Consider the following 20,640-nt stretch of genomic DNA (forward strand, 5'->3'; position numbering starts at 1 on the left):
CAGTCAGCAAAGACTTCAGTCTACTTCAGGCACCACACCCCAGCAGAGACCCTGCTGCCTTCGGGGAGCTGTCAGCCCTGAGGCCTTGGGGACAGCTTGAGGGAGCCCAAGGGCACAGAGCAAGCGATGCCCTGGTCGGGTGCTGTGCTGCTGAGCTGGGCTGGGCTCCTGGGCCCAAGGGGAGCTCCTGGCAAGCGCTGCAGAGAGACAGCTGTGGCCAGGAGCAGCTCCTCTGCACAGCGCAGCAGGGCTGGGGGCTCTGACCGCAGCTGGCACGCAGAGAGGAGAGAAGGAGAGGGCTTGGAGGCACTGAGGAGCGCAACAACAGAGGGCAGCGTGTGGCAGGACACATCTGCAGGCTCTTGACACCGTGAGGCTCTGGCAGCAGGGCAGTGCAGGTGGGGTTGCCAGAGGGGTCTTCTACAGCTGGCACATCTGACGGCTGATAGCATCTGGCAGGGTGGGTCTCTCTGTTTCTCCAGTGAGGAGTAGAAAATGCGTTAGAGAATGGCATTTAAAATTGGATTTTTCAAGAGAAAGACCAGGGCAGAGACTACCTGAAAAGCAAGACGTTTTTTTCAGTCAGTGTATTCATATTCCTGCAGTGGAGTGGATGAAGGTTTCATGGTAATGAATTTTCAGGGTTGTACAGGAGACTGAGACTCCTGGAGCATAGGAGAAATTGGTATGTCAGTGGTGAAATTTGTAAAGTACCTTCCCAAACCTCTTCTCACGGACTGCACCAACATCATATTGTGGTACTCTCAGGTTTTATCCTCGCTGATTTTTTGGAGCTAGAACCCCCCTGATATCCTCTGTCTTTGAGAGGTGTTTGCAGGCCAAAGCAGAGCAAACAGCATTTGCAATGAGCAGGAGCTGCCTCTTCTGCAGGCAGAGCTGCAGCACAGGAGGGTCTGCTGAGTGTCCCTCTGTCCCTCCCTGGCCTTGCCTCCCCTGGCAGCAGCACGCTGGCATTCCTCCTGGCTTCTCCAGCTGGCCGTGCTGCTGCTGTTCTTGTTCCCAGGCTGGCTGGGGATGGGGGTTTCACATGCCCATGGCGTGAGCCCTCGGTGTGCTTGGGGGAAGGGGAGTACAGGGACAGGGTGAGGGGTCTGGAGATGGGCACTTTAAGCCTGGATGTCTCTGCTCTCAGCAGTATCCTGGTTTGTTTCAGGCAAACACAGGAGTGTAATTGTCCAGTAGGTCAAAGAGACACCAGCACAGGGCAGTTGACACTAGGACTAACACACAGACTTGATGTGCTCTCCAAGGACACTGCACTGAAGCCATCACCACGTTGATGACACACAAGGTTTTACTTTGAGTACAGTGGGGCTGCTAGCACAAAAGAGACAAAATAAAAATCACTATATGATCTTTACCACTAACTTAGGGCAGAACTGACTCCCACATTGCCCACAGCAAGTCCTGTGCTCTCAGTGACACCCTCTAGCAGCACGAGCCAGAACTCATGAAAAGGACCTGTCAAAAGTCTGAATGGAAGTGGAGAATCATTTGGGAGGGATTAAATGAAAAATGGAATGATTTTTCCTCTGAAATGTGAAATTAAGTCATAGAAGATTTTTTTTTTTTTTTTTTTTTTTTTTTTTGTAAGACAACTCTGTTAAGATAACTCTGATAAACTCTCAGTGTTTTTCTGTTCCTTGTGCAGGACCTCATGACCAGAAGCAGGAAATGCCCAACATCAGCTCTGTGAGTGAGTTCCTGCTGCTGGCATTTGCAGACACGCGTGAGCTGCAGCTCCTGCACTTCGCGCTCTTCCTGGGCATCTACCTGGCTGCCCTCCTGGGCAACGGCCTCATCCTCAGTGCCATAGCCTGTGACCACCGCCTGCACACCCCCATGTACTTCTTCCTCCTCAACCTCGCCCTCCTCGACCTGGGCTGCATCTCCACCACTCTGCCCAAAGCCATGGCCAATGCCCTCTGGGACACCAGGGTCATCTCCTATCAAGGGTGTGCTGCCCAACTCTTTCTCTTTGCTTTCTTCCTTGAAGCAGAATATTCCCTTCTCACCATCATGGCCTACGACCGCTACATTGCCATCTGCAAGCCCCTGCACTACGGGAGCCTCCTGGACAGCAGAGCTTGTGCCCAGATGGCAGCAGCTGCCTGGGGCAGTGGCTTTCTCAATGCTGTCCTGCACACGGCCAACACATTTTCCCTGCCCCTCTGCCAAGGCAATGCTGTGGACCAGTTCTTCTGTGAGATCCCCCACATCCTCAAGCTCTCCTGCTCACATGCCTACCTCAGGGAAGTTGAGGCACTAGTTTTTAGCGTTTCTTTAGCATTTTGTTGCTTTGTTTTCATCATGTTATCCTATGTGCAGATCCTCAGGGCAGTGCTGAGGATTCCCTCTGAGCAGGGCCGGCACAAAGCCTTTTCCACGTGCCTCCCTCACCTGGCCGTGGTCTCCCTGTTTGTCAGCACTGCCGTGTTTGCCTACCTGAAGCCCCCCTCCATTTCCTCTCCATCCCTGGACCTGGTGGTGTCATTACTGTACTCGGTGGTGCCTCCAGCAGTAAACCCCCTCATCTACAGTATGAGGAACCAGGAGTTCAAGGATGCAGTAAGGAAACTCTTTGGATACGTGTTTCTTTGCAATCAATGTCTGTGAGTTCCCTGATTATTTCAGGAACTGTGAGGAAAATTTTTGTTACTACTCTATAAATATTTTCTACAAATTATTTGTTCTAATTTAAATTATGTTATCATTAACCTGCTACCTGATTTTCTTATTTTTATTTTTTCATTTACAGTCATCTACTCAGTCATCATACCCAGTCATCTAATTACTGAAAGAATCAGGTTATGTAGAGAAACACAATAAAAAAGTAAATAAAACAACACATCAGAACTACACTGTTATCAGCTGCCATCTCTTCCCATACACTCAGGAGCTGGGGGAGGAGCCCCAGTACACAGGAGGGTCTCAGGGCTAAGAGCCCAGCTGCTACATGGAGTTTGGGTGGGGGCTGTTGCTTCTCTGGAGCCATGGCCATGGCCAGCAGCAGGACGTGGCCTTTTCACTGCTGCTCTCTTCTGGCTTCCAGTGTGTTCTCCTGTGCTCTTTTATTTCGACAAGCTTTCAGATCTCATGTACCTTGGTGACAGACCTGTTTTCTCTGCAGTGGCATCCCTGTCCCTGCAGGCAGCAGCAGGCACTGTGCAACCCTGGGTCACAGCTGCCTCCCTGCAAGCACAACAGTAACAGGAGGGTCTTGCTCTGGGCAAACCCAGAAGCCTAGAAGCCTCTCCAAAGCTGCTGCCAGGAACATAGCCAAGAGGTTGCTCCCTGCTCTTCTGTTTTCTGGGGTTCTAGTGCCGGGTTCCTCACCTGGGGCGCAATAACCCCAAGCAGAGCTACAGGCTGGGAGATGAGTGTTTGGAAATCTGCCTGGCAGAGAAGGACCTGGGAGTACTTGTTGATAGTTGGCTGAATATGAGCCAGCAGTGTGCTCAGGTGACCAAGAAGACCAACGGCATCCTGGATTGCATAAGAAGCAGTGTGGCCAGCAGGTCCAGGGAAGTGATTGTCCCCCTGTAATCAGCTCAGGTATTGAGAGGAGAGTGATGTAACTGCTTGAGAAGCTAAAGTCAGAAGGAAAACTTGAAGTGACTTGGAGTATTAATGGGCCCCACTGAGGGCTGTTACTAACAAAGCCTCCCCAGGGCCTTGTTAGGGCAGATAATTGGAGGCCATGGTTACAGACAGGTAAAGCACTGCGCTGAGAAAAATCTTGGTTAGTTTCAGTGAAGAAGAAGGGCCAAGGCCTGACCACGGCCACTGGGAGAGGAGACCCTGCACACCCATGTCTGGCTCAGGGCTAGTCTTGGGATCTGTGGGATATGGTGGGCAGTGTGATGCTATTAGAACTTCATTTTGACACCTCCGCAGCCCTGCATAGTGTTGCAAGGAAGCAATGCCAACTGTCAGCATGCCAAGCAGGTGCCTTCTGCTGGCCTAGCAGGGCCACTGCCAGATGTCAGCCCAAAAGTGCAGCTCCCAGGGAGAAGGCAAGGCTGACCTGCCACCTCCAGACAGAAGTGACCTCACAGTCCCTTTCTGTGACACGTTCCTGCTGCTGCCCTATCAAGTGCAGAGACAGAAGTGACCTCACAGTCCCTGCCACAGTCACATTCCTCATGCTGGGGCAGGAGATGCTGAGGCAGAGCTGAGCTCCTCAGAGCATTCCCACCCATCTCCTCCTTGTGGCCCACAAGCTGATCAGATCAGGGTAAGCAAGAGAGTAAAGGTAAGGGAAAGGGGCTACAGGCTGTGTTTTGGCTTGAAGGGATACTTTGAGGTCAGGCATAAGAACAGTGGATTCCTGTCCGGGTGTAGAGTAGCATTGACGTTTGGGGATTAATATCACTTGTTAAAATAAGGGAAAGGCTTTACATGACTGTTTGAAGTCAGTGTTACAGCAGAATCAACATTACCTGAACGTTCTAACCTCACAGAAATCATTAATTTCTGCTGGCCAAGCTCCTTTTCCCTCCCGCAAATCTCACATCTCTCCTGGCCAGGCTTTCCTGACTTCCCCATATCAGTCATCTTCTTAGGGGCAGCTTTCTGATGGATTTCATGATCTCAGAGTACCTGTCTCATATCCGTTGGCTACTCCTTTCTTTAGACTAACATGGCACCTAAGTCAGGATGGTGAAGAACACAAAGGCTGTAGGCGAACCCTGCACAATGTGCCCAGCAGTTCTTGTACCACCCCAAAATTTTGTTTCCTGCCTCCAACTTTTAGATATGGAATGGCTTCTGTGCACCCAGGCTATCTTTTTCCAAACCCTCACGCAAGTTTCAGTTTGCCCCAAGTGTCTTGGAGGCAGTGGCCCCCTCTGTGTCGAAAACTGAAAGCAGTACTAAAGGATGACTTCAGGCAAAAGCTGACACCTCTGACATGACAACCCCTACCCAAGACCTCTTCCTCTATGGGGCCTACCAGGTACTTAGAAAGAGCCGATCTCAGAAACTACATGCACAGCAAGTGCCTTCTGCTGCCCTACCATGGACACTGGCAGATGTGAGCCTAAAGGCACAGATCCCAGCCAGGAGTCAAGGGTGACCTGTCAGCTACTTCAGAAAGAGCTCACCTCACAGGCCATTTAACAGCCATTTGCTTCCTGCTGAACTTAGTGTTTCTGATGCACCACTGAGCTTATAATACCACACCTACAAAACATCCCCTTTTTGGGCCAGGACCTGCCCAGGTAAAAATGATCTGGTTGTGATCCTCCAAGCTCATGGCACACCTGCTGGGCTCCCAGCCTCTCTGACACTCAGGAGCCAGTTCCGTGCCAGTCCTGTGAGGTGCTAGGGCAGGAGGGACCTTGCAGGCAATGTTCCAGCCCCATGCCTGTTGGCGGTCTTTCAGCTCCTTGTGCACAGTGAAGATCACGCTCACATCCAGAAGTTATGTGCCTGAAGCCAGCCTACAAGACACTCACGGGAAGCATCCTCCCAGCTCCAGCCCCTGCCGGTAGTGCTGCTCTGCAGAGCGAGGAGGCTGTGGTGCCCAGAGCATGGGGACACTCTGCACGGCTTTGCTGGGCAGGCTGGGAGGCAGACCCAGCTCATGGGGTCACTGCCATTGCCCCAGGGCTGCAAGGAATCACTCCCCAGGCTCCTTTGGTGGGGCTTTTTTGTGTCGTGGGGCTGCAGAGCTCTCCTCTGCCTGCTCACACCAGTTTGAGCACTTGAGCTCTGGTCAGGCCACCTTGGAGGAGATCCCCCCTTAGGAGGGAAGTGCTGCAGTGGAGGCCAGCTGTGCCACTGCCGTGCCCACTGCCTGTCCCTGCCTGCAGTCCCAGCACAGCCCCACAGCAGCACTGGCACCCAGTGAGAGGAGCAGCCGGGCCTGACGCCACCAGCAGGGCTCAGCAGGACAGGGCGGCAGTGGCAAGAGAACAGCTCTGCATGCCCCAAGCGCTGGTGCTCCCTGGCCGTGCTGCTGGGATGGGACTCTTTTCCTCTGCACCCCTGCACATGGGCACTGCCCCTGCACAGCCAGGCCTGGTCTCAGAGGACAGATGTCAGACAAAATGGCAGTTGAATTTTAACTCCATTAAGGTTAAATTCACAGAGAGCATGGCTTCACATGCACAGAGTCTATGAGCTATATTCAACAGGTACTTCCATATCATTTTAATGGGTGCTTATTAGCTGAATTAATGTAATAAGAATATGCACAAACACAACCACAAAACAAAACAAAACAAAACACAAACAGGTATACTGGCTCTTCCTCCAATTATTGACATTGCAAGTCACGTGCAGAAGCAGATCAGACATTTCTTGCATCCAAGACACATCTAGTCATTAATTTCCACAAGGCATCCTTAAGCTCATGGCTCCTCATGCTACAGATGAGGACGTGCTCTGCTGGAGGCAACACTGGGTACAGAACTGCCACCACCAGGTCCAGGGATGGGGAGGGGATGGAGGGAGCTTCAGGTAGGCAACCATGACAGGCCTGAGGAAGACGGACACCGTGGCCAGGTGAGGGGGGCACGTGGAAAATGCTTTGTGGTGGCCCTGCTATAGAGACGACAGGACTGTCACCTAGATCCACAAGGTCGAATCCAAATACACTGCTCCTTCCTGTGGCAGCTGGGCACTTGGCCCTGAGCCCCTTCAGGATGCTGAGGATGCTCCCCCAGCTCCAGAGGAGATGGAAAGAGAAGGATACTGAGACTAATGAATTTCCACTGGTATCTTTATTGTCTTTAACAACAAAGGAAACATGATCTCTGTGTACATTAAATGATATGGTAAAAACTAAGACAAAATGTAACATTCAGAATGCTGAGAACTACACTACAAAAAAAAACAAAAACAAAAACAAAAACAAAATAAAATATTAACAGAGAAAAATAATTTTTAAAATGTTGTGTCATTTTCCCGAATACCCTTTTATTTCTGTTAGGATTATTATTAATGAAAATGTTATGATAACACTAATAATGATAAAAATGATATGATATAGTATGAATCAAAATATTTGCATATTATTAAGAATACATTCTCTGAATACATCACAGATGCTAAAGAAGCAAGTATGGAAACAATTTCCTCACTGCATTCTTGAGCTCCTGATTCCTCATGCTGTAGATGAGGGGGTTCACTACTGGAGGCACCATTGAGTACAGAAATGCCACCACTAGGTCCAGGGATGGAGAGGAAATGGAGGGAGGTTTCAGGTAGGCAAATATGGCAGTACTGATGAACAGAGAGACCACGGCCAGGTGAGGGAGGCACGTGGAAAAGGCTTTGTGCTTGCCCTGCTCAGAGGGAATGCTCAGCACTGCCCTGAAGATCTGCACATAGGACACCAAAATGAAAATAAAACAACCAAAGGCCAAAAAAACACTAAAAACAAGTGCTCTAACTTCCCTGAGGTAGGTATTTGAGCAAGAGAGCTTGAGGATGTGGGGGATTTCACAGAAGAACTGGTCCACAGCATTGCCATAGCAGAGGGGCAGGGAAAATGTGTTGGCCGTGTGCAGGACAGCAGTGAGAAAGCCACTGCCGCAGGCAGCTGCTGCCATCTGGGCACAAGCTCTGCTGCCCACGAGGCTCCCGTAGTGCAGGGGCTTGCAGATGGCAACGTAGCGGTCGTAGGCCATGGCAGTGAGAAGGGAAAACTCTGCTACAATCAAGAAGACAAAAAAGAAGACCTGAGCAGCACACCCTTGATAGGAGATGGCCCTGGTGTTCCAGAGGGCATTGGCCATGGCTTTGGGCAGAGTGGTGGAGATGCAGCCCAGGTCAAGGAGGGCGAGGTTGAGGAGGAAGAAGTACATGGGGGTGTGGAGGCGGTGGTCGCAGGCTACGGCACTGAGGATGAGGCCGTTGCCCAGGAGGGCAGCCAGGTAGATGCCCAGGAAGAGCGCAAAGTGCAGGAGCTGCAGCTCACGCGTGTCTGCGAATGCCAGCAGGAGGAACTCGCTCACAGAGCTGATGTTGGGCATTTTCTGACATTGAACACGGATGCCTGTTTGAGAGAAAATGGTAGAAAAAGTTAAAAAAGATTTCTTTGTGGAAGAACTATTGCAAGCCTTAGAGTACACCCCAAAGCAAGCCTCAGTATGTGAAGACATTTTCTGCAGCTCTCTTGCTTGAGCTGTGGCTGGTGCTAGCTGAGAGTGACACTGGAAGAATGGGCAGTTGTGGGCTCCCTAGAGTTCCTTCCTCCTGTGCAGTAGGAGGAAAGCAGGAACATGAGGGAACCTCAAGTGCCTTCTACTTGTTAGTTGTTGCAAACAACTCAGCTGAGTGCAGAGCTGAGCTGTAGGGATTTTGTTTGCTTTATTCTATCCCAGTAGGCCCTGCTATGCTTAGGATAGGAATTGGGTTGCTGAATGTCCTCAAATTTCCTGTGCATTCCTCTTGATACCCTGTGGGAGTGTCCCTTGGTGAAGATCAAGCAGAGCAGCTCTGCCCAGCAGTCCTGTTCTTAGCTGCCCTGTGTCACCCCTATGTGAGTTGCAGGACCATCCCGTTAGACTGTTTCCCTGAAAAAACGGAGAAGACACTGGAGAAGGCTGCTGAGGGAGGAGGGCCACAGAAAGCCAGATGGAGCTTGTGAGCTTGTCTTCTTTTCTATGGCTGCAGGAACTATGAGGCAGCTGACAGAGAGCCTGACATGGCCTGCTCGAGCAGGGTGTTCTGGGCAGACCAGGGAGACCTGGCTTATGGCTATACAAGAGGTTTCTGCCAGACTTCCTCACCTCGCGCTGCAACCCAGCAGGACTCTCAAAGCCTACTGCATTGCCCACTGCCCTCCCAGAAACAAGACACAGCAGGAGGAGACCCTTCCAGGACCTGCAGCTGCATGGCCCTGCAGCCAGACCCTTACCTTGTCAAGGGCTGTGCAGGTTTCTCCTGCAGGCAGCTCTCAGCATCCTCCCACACCCAGCTGCCTCCAAGCCCCCTCTCCTTCTCTCCTCTCTGTGTGCCAGCTGCGGTCAGAGCCCCCCAGCCCTGCTGCGCTGTGCAGAGGAGCTGCTCCTGGGCACAGCTGTCTCTCTGCACCAGGGTCCTCTTGCCACAAGCTCTCTCTGTCCCATGAACCTGGCCCAGCTCAGCAGCACAGCACCAGCCCAAGGCACTGCAATCACCCCTCTGGGGGCTTTGCTGATGAGCCCACAAACCTCAGGCACTCAGAGACAATTGAAGACAGCTCTCCAGAAGTCCAAGTCAGAGGCAAGTTTCCTGCAGTGTCCCCCTGAGGGCCAGCACTCACACAGCCTCCCTTGGAGCTCGTTAGAGCAGAACCCTGGAGACAGTGAGGACAAGGAGACAAAGGCAATGTGAAGGTGACACTGATGTGTAGGAAAACTGGATGTGTGTCACCAAGCACAAGGGCCAGGCCTTGACCCCTGTCCTCTGGGAAGGAAGATCCTTTCCCTTCACATCTTCCACAGGACGCTTCCTGGTCAGTAGGAGATGGGGATGTGCATGGCCAAGTGAGGAGAATGGTACGAGCCCTGCCTGGTTCATGGGTGGTGGCAAGGTGGCAATGAGGCCCTGGTGCTTTAATGAGAAGCTGTGTCCTCATAGGCCTGAGTAACAGAGACAACAGCCATAGCTGCCCCTTTGGCTACAGCTTAGGAGGAGATATGTTAAAATCATTGTGCTGGGGCCTCATTGATTCATTTCAACGTTGTACAGAACCTCAGAAGTTTCATACCACTGCTCTTCTCATGGCATCACACTGCCCACCCCATCCCACAGACCCCAGGAAGAGCCCTGACACAGATGTCGGAGTGCAGGATCTCCCCTCCCACTTCCAGGGATGAGGCCTCTTCTCCTTCATTAGAAGAATACAAGACTTTTTTCAGCACAGTGCCTTTGCCTGCCTTTAACCATGGCCTCCAATTATCTGCCCTAACAAGGCCCTGGGGAGGCTTCATTAGTAACAGCCCTCCGTGGGGCCCATTAATACTCCAAGTCACTTCAGCTTTTCCTCCTGACTTCACTTTCTCTAGCAGTTGCATTATTCTCCTCTCAGTACCTGAGCGTCATAGCATCAGACCAAAATACACCATGGTACTCATTAAAATGCAGAAACTCCTAACATCTCTTCCATAGTTTTCTTCATGACTTCAAGACTTGTACAGCTAATGGCAGAGCTTGCATGAAGTAGTTAAGGAAGAAGATTTCAAAAAAGCAGCTAATACAAATATTTTTTTGTTTTAAAGGCTGAATTTTACTGCATTTCAGTTTTGAGCATCATTCTCCTATTGCTATTGATCCAGGAGGACTTCTTTGGAGACTTTCATTGGGAAGAAAAACAGTCTGGAGGTCTGACACCTCCACTGCCAGCAGTAGCCTTTGTCCCTGTAACTGTAGCACAGTTTAGCACATGAAAAGCTTTCTAAGATAATCAGGGAAAATATAAAAAATAATAAAATAAGATAAGATAAGATAAGATAAAATAAAATAAAATAAAATAAAATAAAATAAAATAAAATAAAATAAAATAAAATAAAATAAAATAAATTTGAAATGACCGTTTGATCCTGAGAAATTCTAAATGAATCTTAGTAGACAACTGGACATCCATGGTCTCTCTTTGGTCTTCTGTGGAAAACTCAGGGTGAAAAGAGAAAAAAAAAATCTTCCTGTGGCTGTAGATGTACCCATGAGCTTGGCTTCTTTTGGGAAATTGTCCCCTTCCAGCCACACAAACCTAAACTGAGTAAAGTGAAAAGACCTGCCCAGTCAATAGAGCAGGGAAAAATCCTACTTCCTGTGCTGTAGATGCAGAAGGCAAAAAGAATTGCATTGTGCCTGACACTACTCTGGGACGTGTAACCCAGGTCAGGCAACTTTACCTTAGTGCTGACATGTCCATCACTAAACTACGCTCCCAAGCTCTACATCTACACCTTGGCTCTCCAGTCGATGACCCAGCTCATGGATGGCAATCAGGGAGTCTCAGTTAGCACGACGCTGCCTCAGGTGTGTCACCATGGTAGCCATTGGCACCTGCTGTTCTTCAACCCTCAGCAAACCCACAACAGAAGGAATCTGTGGAAGGCCAAGCAAGGTAGACAACTGTTTCATGTCCTTTGTCTTCAAGGCAGCTCTGCCAAAGCCCCACCGGTGGTGCCCTCTTGGAACTCTGAATTCCCTCTCCTGAAGCAGTCTATGCCGAGGATGCACATAGCCTCCGGGCCAGTCCCAATGGGGTGCTTTTGCCATTCCTTCCCAGTTAGACTCACTTCAGCCTCCAGTACAGTTAACTTCTGGGATCCCCCTGTCACTCCAGAAATACAGGTGGGTTCTACCTCTTTCTAGCTTGATGGCATTAGGGTACACTGTGCACTAGTGTCTAGTAGAGCCTGATACATTTTGTGGGTCTGATGTGCCAGGCCATAATAATAATTATATCTGTGTCTATAAATCATCATCATCATCATCATCATCATCATATAATAATAATAATAATAATAATAATAATAATAATAATAATAATAATAATAATAATAATAACGAAATATATAATAATAACAATTTATTGCTATTGTTGTTATTATTATTTCCATTGTGTCCTATTAATCTGCTTTTATATTCACTCATAAACTTTTACTTTTTTTTTTTTTCTCCCTCTTCTCTCCTGCAGTCCATTGGATGAATATCTGTACAGTTCTGAGCTGCCTGCTGGGTCAAACCACAGCAAGGCTTTTTGGTGCCTAGCATGGAGCACAAAGGTTGAGATGACAGAGCTGACCACAGCGTTTTAAAAGTAAATTGTTAAAAGCATTAGATCAGTTTAACAGCTGCTGATCACAGTATTGATATTTTTGATCTGGGGTCTGTGGTGCTTGTTTTCAGAATTGTGTTGTACAGCACATTACTAATTGTCATCCATGGTGTGCTCTTTATCAGTTCTGGGGGCTGGTTTAAGGTTACTGTTTTGCTGTATTGGATAATGCTGACTTATGACAGGATAAAATAATTGCTGCCTCCATACCTCAGGAACCATCTCTTCATCTCATAGAAATTATTTAGTATTACACTCTTTTAAACTCTTTGCCTTTTCTCCTTGGGGAGTAAACCTATGCAGGGCGGGTGGAACTGGGATGGACAGTGGGGGTATTTCACCACTTCTTCCCTCTCCCTTTCTCCTGCACCTCCCCCTTCTCCTCCAGGACAGGCATATGGCCTGTCCAAAGCCACTCCAAACCCTGCAACAGGCCCTGCAGGCACTCCAGCTCCTGAGGTGGGCCCAAAGTTAAATGGACACTTGTGACAGGCCCTATAGCTACTCCCAAACCTGCGATAGGCACTGCAGCCACTTCAACTCATCCAGAAGGCCCTGCAGCCAGAACAACTCCAGTGATGGGCCCTGCAGCCACTCCAGCACCTGCAATGGGCCCCATGGCTGGGCCAGAGAACCAGCCTGTGCCAGTATCGGTTGCCTCTTTATGCAAGAGAAAACAATGGCTGTAAAAGTCAGTTTTTCTTTAGAAAGGAAAGAAACTCAGGCACTGAGACAGGAAAGGAAGAGGAAGAAGAGGCAGGTTTCTCCTAAGCTGGGCCATCATGGAAGCAGGATGACCAAGAAGAAGAGGTCATATAAGCAACAGAAACCATGTGATCCCTATCCCAGTGTAAGCTATGAGACATGGGAAAATATTTTAGCCATCATCTCGGTGAGCACATTGTCAGCTGGCTGCTCCAGTGCTGAGAGAAGGGGGCTAACAGTCTGGATTTAGAGGGCAGGGAAGCCAAGCAGCTGGGATCCTCCTGTACGTGAGGGGTGATTGAGAAAACGATAGGAAAAGGGCACAAGGAACTCTCAGGCCTGAAAGAAAGGTATCCCTTGAAGGAAGATCTTCTATGTCAACCAGGCAAGTGGACCACCATGCAGAGGGGTATCCTGTACCTGAGGGAATTACCCATGCTGAAGGTGATTTGTAGAAACCTAGAAAACTAACAGCTGTCCAAAGATCAAAGATGAAGTCAACTGCACATGACCCATGTGACAGAAGTTTGTACAGAGCGCATCATAATCATATGCCAATTCGTTGGCAGTAATGACCAGGAAAGACCAAGAGGAACCCATGGTGGATGAATCGGCTAGCCAGCTATGGCATTACAAAGAAAGTCTCTCTTCTTCCCTACGAACCTGTGTCTCGTCTATGGAGAAACTGTCTGAGTAGGTCCAAGAACTACAAGAGAATACATCTTCCTCCCCACCTGTACGAACCAATACCTCAGCTCTCAGGTGCAAGTGTCCCTCTACTCAAGAAAGGTGATATAGTGGGTACATACCACGTGCAGCTCTGTGGTTTTAACTGTGTGATCACGGAGAAGCCATGAGTAAATGGGATGGAAAATCTACCTCCATCCTAGAGGCATGGATACGTGAAGCACAAGGAAAAACATTCACAAAAAGTGGTTCTGAGAAAATTGCTGCTCCTGTTTCTAGTGGGCAGTCCTCCAAACAGAGTAATGAATACTATGAGCGGGACTAGAGGGGTTCTACCTCCAACCGGGGGGAGGAAGGAGGCAACTGAGTGTATTGGACTTTGAGGATTACTCGCTTGGCACATCAGACCCACAGCAGGTGTTAGGTTTTAAAGGACACCAATGCACAGTGTAGTGTAATGCCATCGAGCTAAAAGGGCCAGAACCCAATTGTATTTCTGGAATGATGGGAGAATCCCAGTAGTCAACTGTATTGGAGGCTGATGTGAGTCTGATGGGAAAGAGTGGCAAAAGCAACCCCTTGAGACTGGCCCAGAAGCTCTGTGCATCCTTAGTATAGACTCCTTCAGGAAAGGGTACTTCAAAGATCCAAAGGCTTACCTTTAAACAGTTTTCTACCTTGCCCACTCTCTCACAGGGCCCTTCTGCTCTGGAGGTGCTGATGGGCAATGAAGAGCAGGTGCCAATCGCTACCACAACAGTGCACCTGGGGTAGTATTGCACTAACAGAGACTCCCTGATTCCCATGCATGACCTGGTTCATTGACTGGAGAGCCAAGGAGTGATCAGCAAGGCTCTCTCACCTTTTAATAGTCCCATATGTACAGTGCAAAATTCTAATGGGGAGTGGAAGATAATGGTGGACGTCTGTGGACTGAATGAAGTCCCACGACCGCTGATTTTGATGTAAAATAAAGTAAGGTCAAAGGACCTACACAGGAGATCCTGAGGCAGGCTGGCCAGGTTCAGGGGGACCCCTGCTTGGGGACGGGCTGGGTATTGGTCAGTGTGTGGTGAGCAATTGCACTGTGCATCGCTTGATTTATTAAACTACATTATCACCATCAGCAGCAGCAGCAGCAGCAACATCTCTTCCTTTCTATTTTTTTTTTATTTCTATTTTTTTCTATTTTCTATTCTATTCCTGATTTGCTATCAAACCATCCTTATCTCAACACATGAGCATTTCGGGGGTGAGGATGAGCAATGTGGTGCTGAGCTTTCTGCCAGGATAAAGCACAACATGCTTGACAACCAGAGTCCAAAGCACAAATCACACTTTAAAAAATCAGTCTCTGGCATCTACAGAGAGAAGCCTTCCTCTGAAACCAGGCCTGGCGCTGCAGGGGCAGTGCCTGTGTGCAGGGGTGCAGAGGAAAAGAGTCCCATCCCAGCAGCACGGCCAGGGAGCACCAGCGCTTGGGGCATGCAGAGCTGCTCTCTTGCCACTGCCGCCCTGTCCTGCTGAGCCCTGCTGGTGGGGTCAGGCCCGGCTGCTCCTCTCACTGGGTGCCAGTGCTGCTGTGGGGCTGTGCTGGGACTGCAGGCAGGGACAGGCAGTGGGCACGGCAGTGGCACAGCTGGCCTCCACTGCAGCACTTCCCTCCTAAGGGGGGATCTCCTCCAAGGTGGACTGAGCAGAGCTCAAGTGCTCAATCTGCTGGGAGCAGGCAGAGGAGAGCTGTGCAGCCTGAGGGTACACAAAAGCCCCACCAAAGGAGCCTGGTGAGTGATTCCTTGCAGCCCTGGGGCAATGGCAGTGACCCCATGAGCTGGGTCTGCCTCCCAGCCTGCCCAGCACAGCCCTGCAGAGTGCCCCCGTGCCCCAGGCACCACAGCCCCCTTGCCCTGCAGAGAAGCTCGGCCAGTTGGGGCTGGGGATGGAAGGGTGCTTCCCCTGAGTGTCTTCTAGGTCTGCTTCAGGCTTCTGGACTTGAGTGTGATCTTCACTGTGTACAAGGAGCTGAGAGATCGCCAACAGGCATGGGGCTGGAACATTGCCTGCAAGGTCCCTCCTGCCCTAGCACCTCACAGGACTGGCACGGAACTGGCTCCTGTGTGTCAGAGAGGCTGGGAGCCCAGCAGGTGTGTCATGAGCTTGGAGGATCACAAACAGATCATTTCCATCTGGGCAGGTCCTGGCCCAAAAACGGGGTGTTTTGTAGGTGTGGTATTATAAGCTCAGTGGTGCGTCAGAAACACTAAGTTCAGCAGGAAGCAAATGGCTGTTAAATGGCCTGTGAGGTGAGCTCTTTCTGAAGTAACTGACAGGTCACCCTTGACTCCTGGCTGGGATCTGTGCCTTTAGGCTCACATCTGCCAGTGTCCATGGTTTGGGCAGCAGAAGGCACTTGCTGTGCATGTAGTTTCTGAGATCGGCTCTTTCTAAGTACCTGGTAGGCTGCATAGAGGAAGAGGTCTTGGGTAGGGGTTGTCATGTCAGAGGTGTCAGCTTTTGCCTGAAGTCATCCCTTAGGACTGCTTTCAGTTTTTGACACAGAGGGGGCCACTGCCTCCAAGACTCTTGGGACAAACTGAACCATGCATGAGGGTTTGGGAAAAGATAGCCTGGGTACACAGAAACCATTCCATATCCAAACGTTGGAGGCAGGAAACAAAATTTTTAGGGTGGTAGAAGAGCTGCTGGGCACATTGTACAGGGTTCACCTACAGCCTGTGTGTTATTTTCCATCCTGACTTAGGTGCCACGTCAGTCTCAAGAAAGGAGTAGCCAAAAGATATGAGACAGATACTCTGAGATCATGAAAACCATTAGAAAGCTGCCCATATGAAGATGACTGATATGGGGAAGTCAGGAGAAGCCTGGCCAGGAGAGATATGAGATTTGAGGGAGGGAAGAGGAGTTTGGCCAGCAGAAATGAATGATTTCTGTGAGGTTCGAACATTCAGGCAATATTGATTCTGCTGTAATGCTGGCTTAAAACAGTCATGTAAAGCCATTCCCCTATTTTAGCCAGTGTCATTTACCCCCAAGCCTAAATGCTACTCCACACCCTGACAGGAATCCACTATTCTTATGCCTGACGTCAAAGGGTCCCTTCAAGCTAAAACACAGCCTATAACCATTTGCCTTTATCTTTAGTCTCTTGCTCACCCTGATCTGATCAGCTTGTGGGCCACAAGGAGGAGATTGGTGGGAATGCTCTGATGAGCTCAGCTCTGCCTCAGCATCTCCTGCCCCAGCATGAGGAATGTGACTGTGGCAGGGACTGTGAGGTCACTTCTGTCTCTGCACTTGATAGGCCAGCAGCAGGAACGTGTCACGGAAAGGGACTGTGAGGTCACTTGTGTCTGGAGGTGGCAGGTCAGCCTTGCCTTCTCCCTGGGAGCTGCACTTTTGGGCTGACTTCTGGCAGTGGCCCTGCTAGGCCAGCAGAAGGCACCTGCTTGGCATGCTGACTGGGGGATCCCCTCTGCCTCCAGAGCCAGGAGTAGGCAGACAGAAAGAAGGCCCCCATATGGGTTGTCCTGTCCCTTCTGCTTGAGTCCATGACTGCACAGCAGCAGGCACAAGGCTTGGCTGTGTCTAGCCAAGAAGCTGCAAGGCCAGCAGCAGGCCCCTGGCTTGGAAGCTGCTGCTGAGGTGACTTGTGTCTGGTTGGCTGAGAGGCCACAAGGAGCCTGCTGGGTTGGGATGCCTACTTCAGGAGTGGTTTTCACAATGCTGATGCCATACAAGCAGTGGTGCCTTCTCACAAGGAACCAGGGAAGCTTCCTACAGAGCTGCGTTATGAGATATTTGGGTCCATGGCTATGGCTATTGTCTCTGCCACTGAAGTTTTTGAGGAGACTGCTAATCATTAAAGCACCAGAGCCTAATTGACTCCTCGTGGGCTCATCAGCAAAGCCCCCAGAGGGGTGATTCCAATGCCTTGGGCTGGGCCTCTGTTATTGAGCTGGGTCGGTCTTGTGGGACAGATAAAACACATTTCAGAAAGTCCCATGAAGCAGAGAGACAGCTGTGCCCAGGAGCAGCTCCTCTGCACAGCGCAGCAGAGCTGGAAGCTCTGACCACAGCTGGTTCTGGCAGAGGAGAGGAGAGAAGAGAAGAGAAGGAAAGAGGGCTTGGAGGCAGTTGGCAGTGGGAGGATGCTGAGAGCTGCCTGCAGGAGAAACATGCACAGCCCTTGACAAGGTAAGGGTCTGGCTGCAGGGCCATGCAGCAGGTCCTGGAAGGGTCTCCTCTTGCTGGGTGTTGTTTCTGGGAGGGCAGTGGGCAATGCAGTAGGCTTTGAGAGTCCTGCTGGGTTGCAGCGCGAGGTGAGGAAGTCTGGCAGAAGCCCCTTGGAGTGTCATTACCTTGCTATCCCTGATCAGATAAGACAGGGGTGGTCAAGCGTCCTCCAGACCCTACAGGGGTGCAGCTGGGATATTGGCACACTCCAGCTTTCAGATATCCAGCTCTGTCTGTGGGGCATCCTCCTGGGCTGCAGGCTGCTCTCCAGCAGGATGCAGCTCTCTTGTGGCATCCTTGTGTTATCCAGGTGCCTGAAGGAGAAGACACCTCCTTGCTAAGGCCATGTCTGTGCTGCTGGCTGTCTGTGGGCAGCTGGTTTGAGGCTTCTGCACTCCTATCTAGGAGGGAAGAGATGAGATCCTGATCACACATCTGGAGATAAGGTGAGCATTCTGTCCATCTGCATTTTGAGTCGGGCTTCTCTGCTCTCAGCTGTCTCCAGTTTCTTCTCGTGCCCAAGCTCACTGCTGGGCAGATCTGCTCTGCTCAGTCTTCACCAAGGAACAGTCCTTTTGCCTCCTGGCATCCGCAAGATTTCACCAGGAGCACGCATGAAAAGTCACAGAGTTCAACTATCCAATAATTCACCTAAGCATTACAGGGGCAACCGAATAACATTAAAGCAAGTAAAACACTGCTCTAAATGCAGCTCTGCTCTGCATTCAGATGCGTTGTTTGCAAGAAAATGCCGCAAACTCATTGACCTAACAAGTAGACTGAACTTGAGTTTCCCCCATGTTCCTGATTCCCTCCTGCTGCAGGTAGGACTCCTCTGCAGCCCACAGCAGCCCCTGCTCTCCATGCCACTCAGCCAGCACCAGCCACAACTCAAGCAGGAGAGCTGCAGAAAGGTTCTGCTGCAAAGAGAGAGGCTCTGTTTGGGGGTTCTGTAAGACTTGTAATAGGTTTTCCTCATCCAAATCAGTTCTAACTTTGTTCTACCTTTTTCTCTCCAACAGAGAATGTCAGAAAATGCCCAACATCAGCTCTGTGAGCGAGTTCCTCCTGCTGCCATTCTCAGACACGCGCGAGCTGCAGCTCCTGCACTTCGCGCTCTTCCTGGGCATCTACCTGGCTGCCCTCCTGGGCAACGGCCTCATCCTCAGCGCCGTAGCCTGCCACCACCGCCTCCACACCCCCATGTACTTCTTCCTCCTCAACCTCGCCCTCCTCGACCTGGGCTGCATCTCCACCACTCTGCCCAAAGCCATGGCCAATGCCCTCTGGGACACCAGGGCCATCTCCTATCAAGGCTGTGCTGCACAGGTCTTCCTTTTAGTTTTCCTGGTTGGAGCAGAGTATTCCCTTCTCACCGTCATGGCCTACGACCGCTACGTTGCCATCTGCAAGCCCCTGCACTACTGGAGCCTCGTGGGCAGCAGAGCTTGTGCCCAGATGGCAGCAGCTGCCTGGGGCAGTGGCTTTCTTGATGCTGTCCTGCACACGGCCAACACATTTTCCCTGCCCCTCTGCCAAGGCAATGCTGTAGACCAGTTCTTCTGTGAAATCCCCCAGATCCTCAAGCTCTCCTGCTCAGATGCCTACCTCAGGGAAGTTTTGTCTCTTGTGTTTAGTGTTTTTTTAGGCTTTGGTTGTTTTGTTTTCATTGTGCTGTCCTATGTGCAAATCTTCAGGGCAGTGCTGAGGATGCCCTCTGAGCAGAGCAAGCACAAAGCCTTTTCCATGTGCCTCCCTCACCTGGCTGTGGTCTCCCTGATGGTTAGCACTGGCATGTTTGCTTACCTGAAGCCCCCCTCTGTCTTCTCCCCATCCGTGGACCTGGTGCTGGCATTTCTGTACTCAGTGGTACCTCCAGCACTGAACCCCCTCATCTACAGCATGAGAAACAAGGACCTAAAGTATGGAGTGAGGAGACTGTTCCTATGCATGCTTCTTAAGCATCAATAATATAGTTATAATATATAATCATAATTATTTGAAATTACTGTTATTTGTGTCATTTCATTTTTATCATTATTTCACTAATATTATTCTTAGCATCCTGCCTGTTAATTAATTTCTTTACTTTGAGCAAATCATCTAATCTACCCGTAGTACTAGTCCTCCAGTGTAAATAAAAACAATAAAGAAGCCATCAGAAATTCATTGGTGTCAGTATCCCTCTCTTCTGATCTCCTCTGGAGGGGCTCAGGGCCAAGAGCGAAGCTGCCACATGCAGGAGCCGCCCCGGTGGCCCTCGGGGCTGCCCCTCACTGCCCGCTGGGCTCTGCCTCTCTGCTGCCTTTGGGTCGGGGCTGCTGCTTGCCTGGAGCCATGGCCATGGCCAGCAGCAGAACGTGGTCTGGTAGGGAGTGTAATGTTAGCATAACATAAATTATGTGGTATAAAGGGTGGATAGCAGCCTAGAAGAGAGGGATCTGGGGGTCGTGGTAGACAGCAAGTTGAATATGAGCCAGCAGTCTGCCCTGGCAGCCAGGAGGGCCAACCGTGTCCTGGGGTGCATCAAGCATGGCATTGCTAGTAGGTCAAGGGAGGTGATTGTCCCGCTCTACTCTGCGCTGGTGCGGCCTCACCTCGAGTACTGTGTGCAGTTCTGGGCACCACAGTATAAAAAGGACATGAAACTGTTGGAGAGTGTCCAGAGGAGGGCTACGAAGACGGTGAAAGGCCTGGAGGGGAAGACGTACGAGGAACGGCTGAGGTCACTGGGCCTGTTCAGCCTGGAGAAGAGGAGGCTGAGGGGAGACCTCATCACAGTCTACAACTTCCTCGTAAGGGGGTGTCGAGAGGCAGGAGACCTTTTCTCCATTAACACCAGTGACAGGACCCGCGGGAACGGGGTTAAGCTGAGGCAGGGGAAATTTAGGCTGGACGTCAGGAGGGGGTTCTTCACAGAGAGGGTGGTTGCACACTGGAACAGGCTCCCCAGGGAAGTGGTCACTGCACCGAGCCTGTCTGAATTTAAGAAGAGATTGGACTGTGCACTTAGTCACATGGTCTGAACTTTTGGGTAGACCTGTGCGGTGTCAAGAGTTGGACTTGATGATCCTTAAGGGTCCCTTCCAACTCAGGATATTCTATGATTCTATGATTCTGTGATTCTATGATATATGTCCTGGTTTCAGTTAGGACAGAGGTAATTTTCTTCCTAGTACCTTGTAGAATGC

General features: G+C 50.4%; 3 protein-coding genes across 3 annotated transcripts; 2 read left to right on the plus strand and 1 right to left on the minus strand.

The window, feature by feature from the left end:
• Positions 1–1,695: 1,695 nt before the first annotated feature.
• On the plus strand, positions 1,696–2,637 carry LOC309888232 (olfactory receptor 14J1-like; the record flags this gene model as incomplete). The annotated part of the gene is made up of 1 exon (XM_082780469.1): positions 1,696–2,637. The coding sequence occupies one exon, from the start codon at positions 1,696–1,698 to the stop codon at positions 2,635–2,637; it is 942 nt and encodes a 313-aa protein (XP_082636595.1).
• A 4,439-nt stretch (positions 2,638–7,076) lies between these two features.
• Positions 7,077–8,003, minus strand: LOC309888233 (olfactory receptor 14C36-like; the record flags this gene model as incomplete). Its single annotated transcript, XM_082780470.1, has 1 exon — positions 7,077–8,003. One exon carries the CDS (start codon positions 8,001–8,003, stop codon positions 7,077–7,079), a length of 927 nt encoding a protein of 308 aa, XP_082636596.1.
• A 10,481-nt stretch (positions 8,004–18,484) lies between these two features.
• On the plus strand, positions 18,485–19,420 carry LOC309888234 (olfactory receptor 14C36-like; the record flags this gene model as incomplete). The annotated part of the gene is made up of 1 exon (XM_082780471.1): positions 18,485–19,420. One exon carries the CDS (start codon positions 18,485–18,487, stop codon positions 19,418–19,420), a length of 936 nt encoding a protein of 311 aa, XP_082636597.1.
• Between the last annotated feature and the right edge of the window lie 1,220 nt (positions 19,421–20,640).

The sequence above is a fragment of the Aythya marila genome (assembly GCF_965140915.1).
Source record: "Aythya marila genome assembly, chromosome: 28".
In the NCBI taxonomy this organism is placed as follows: domain Eukaryota; kingdom Metazoa; phylum Chordata; class Aves; order Anseriformes; family Anatidae; genus Aythya; species Aythya marila.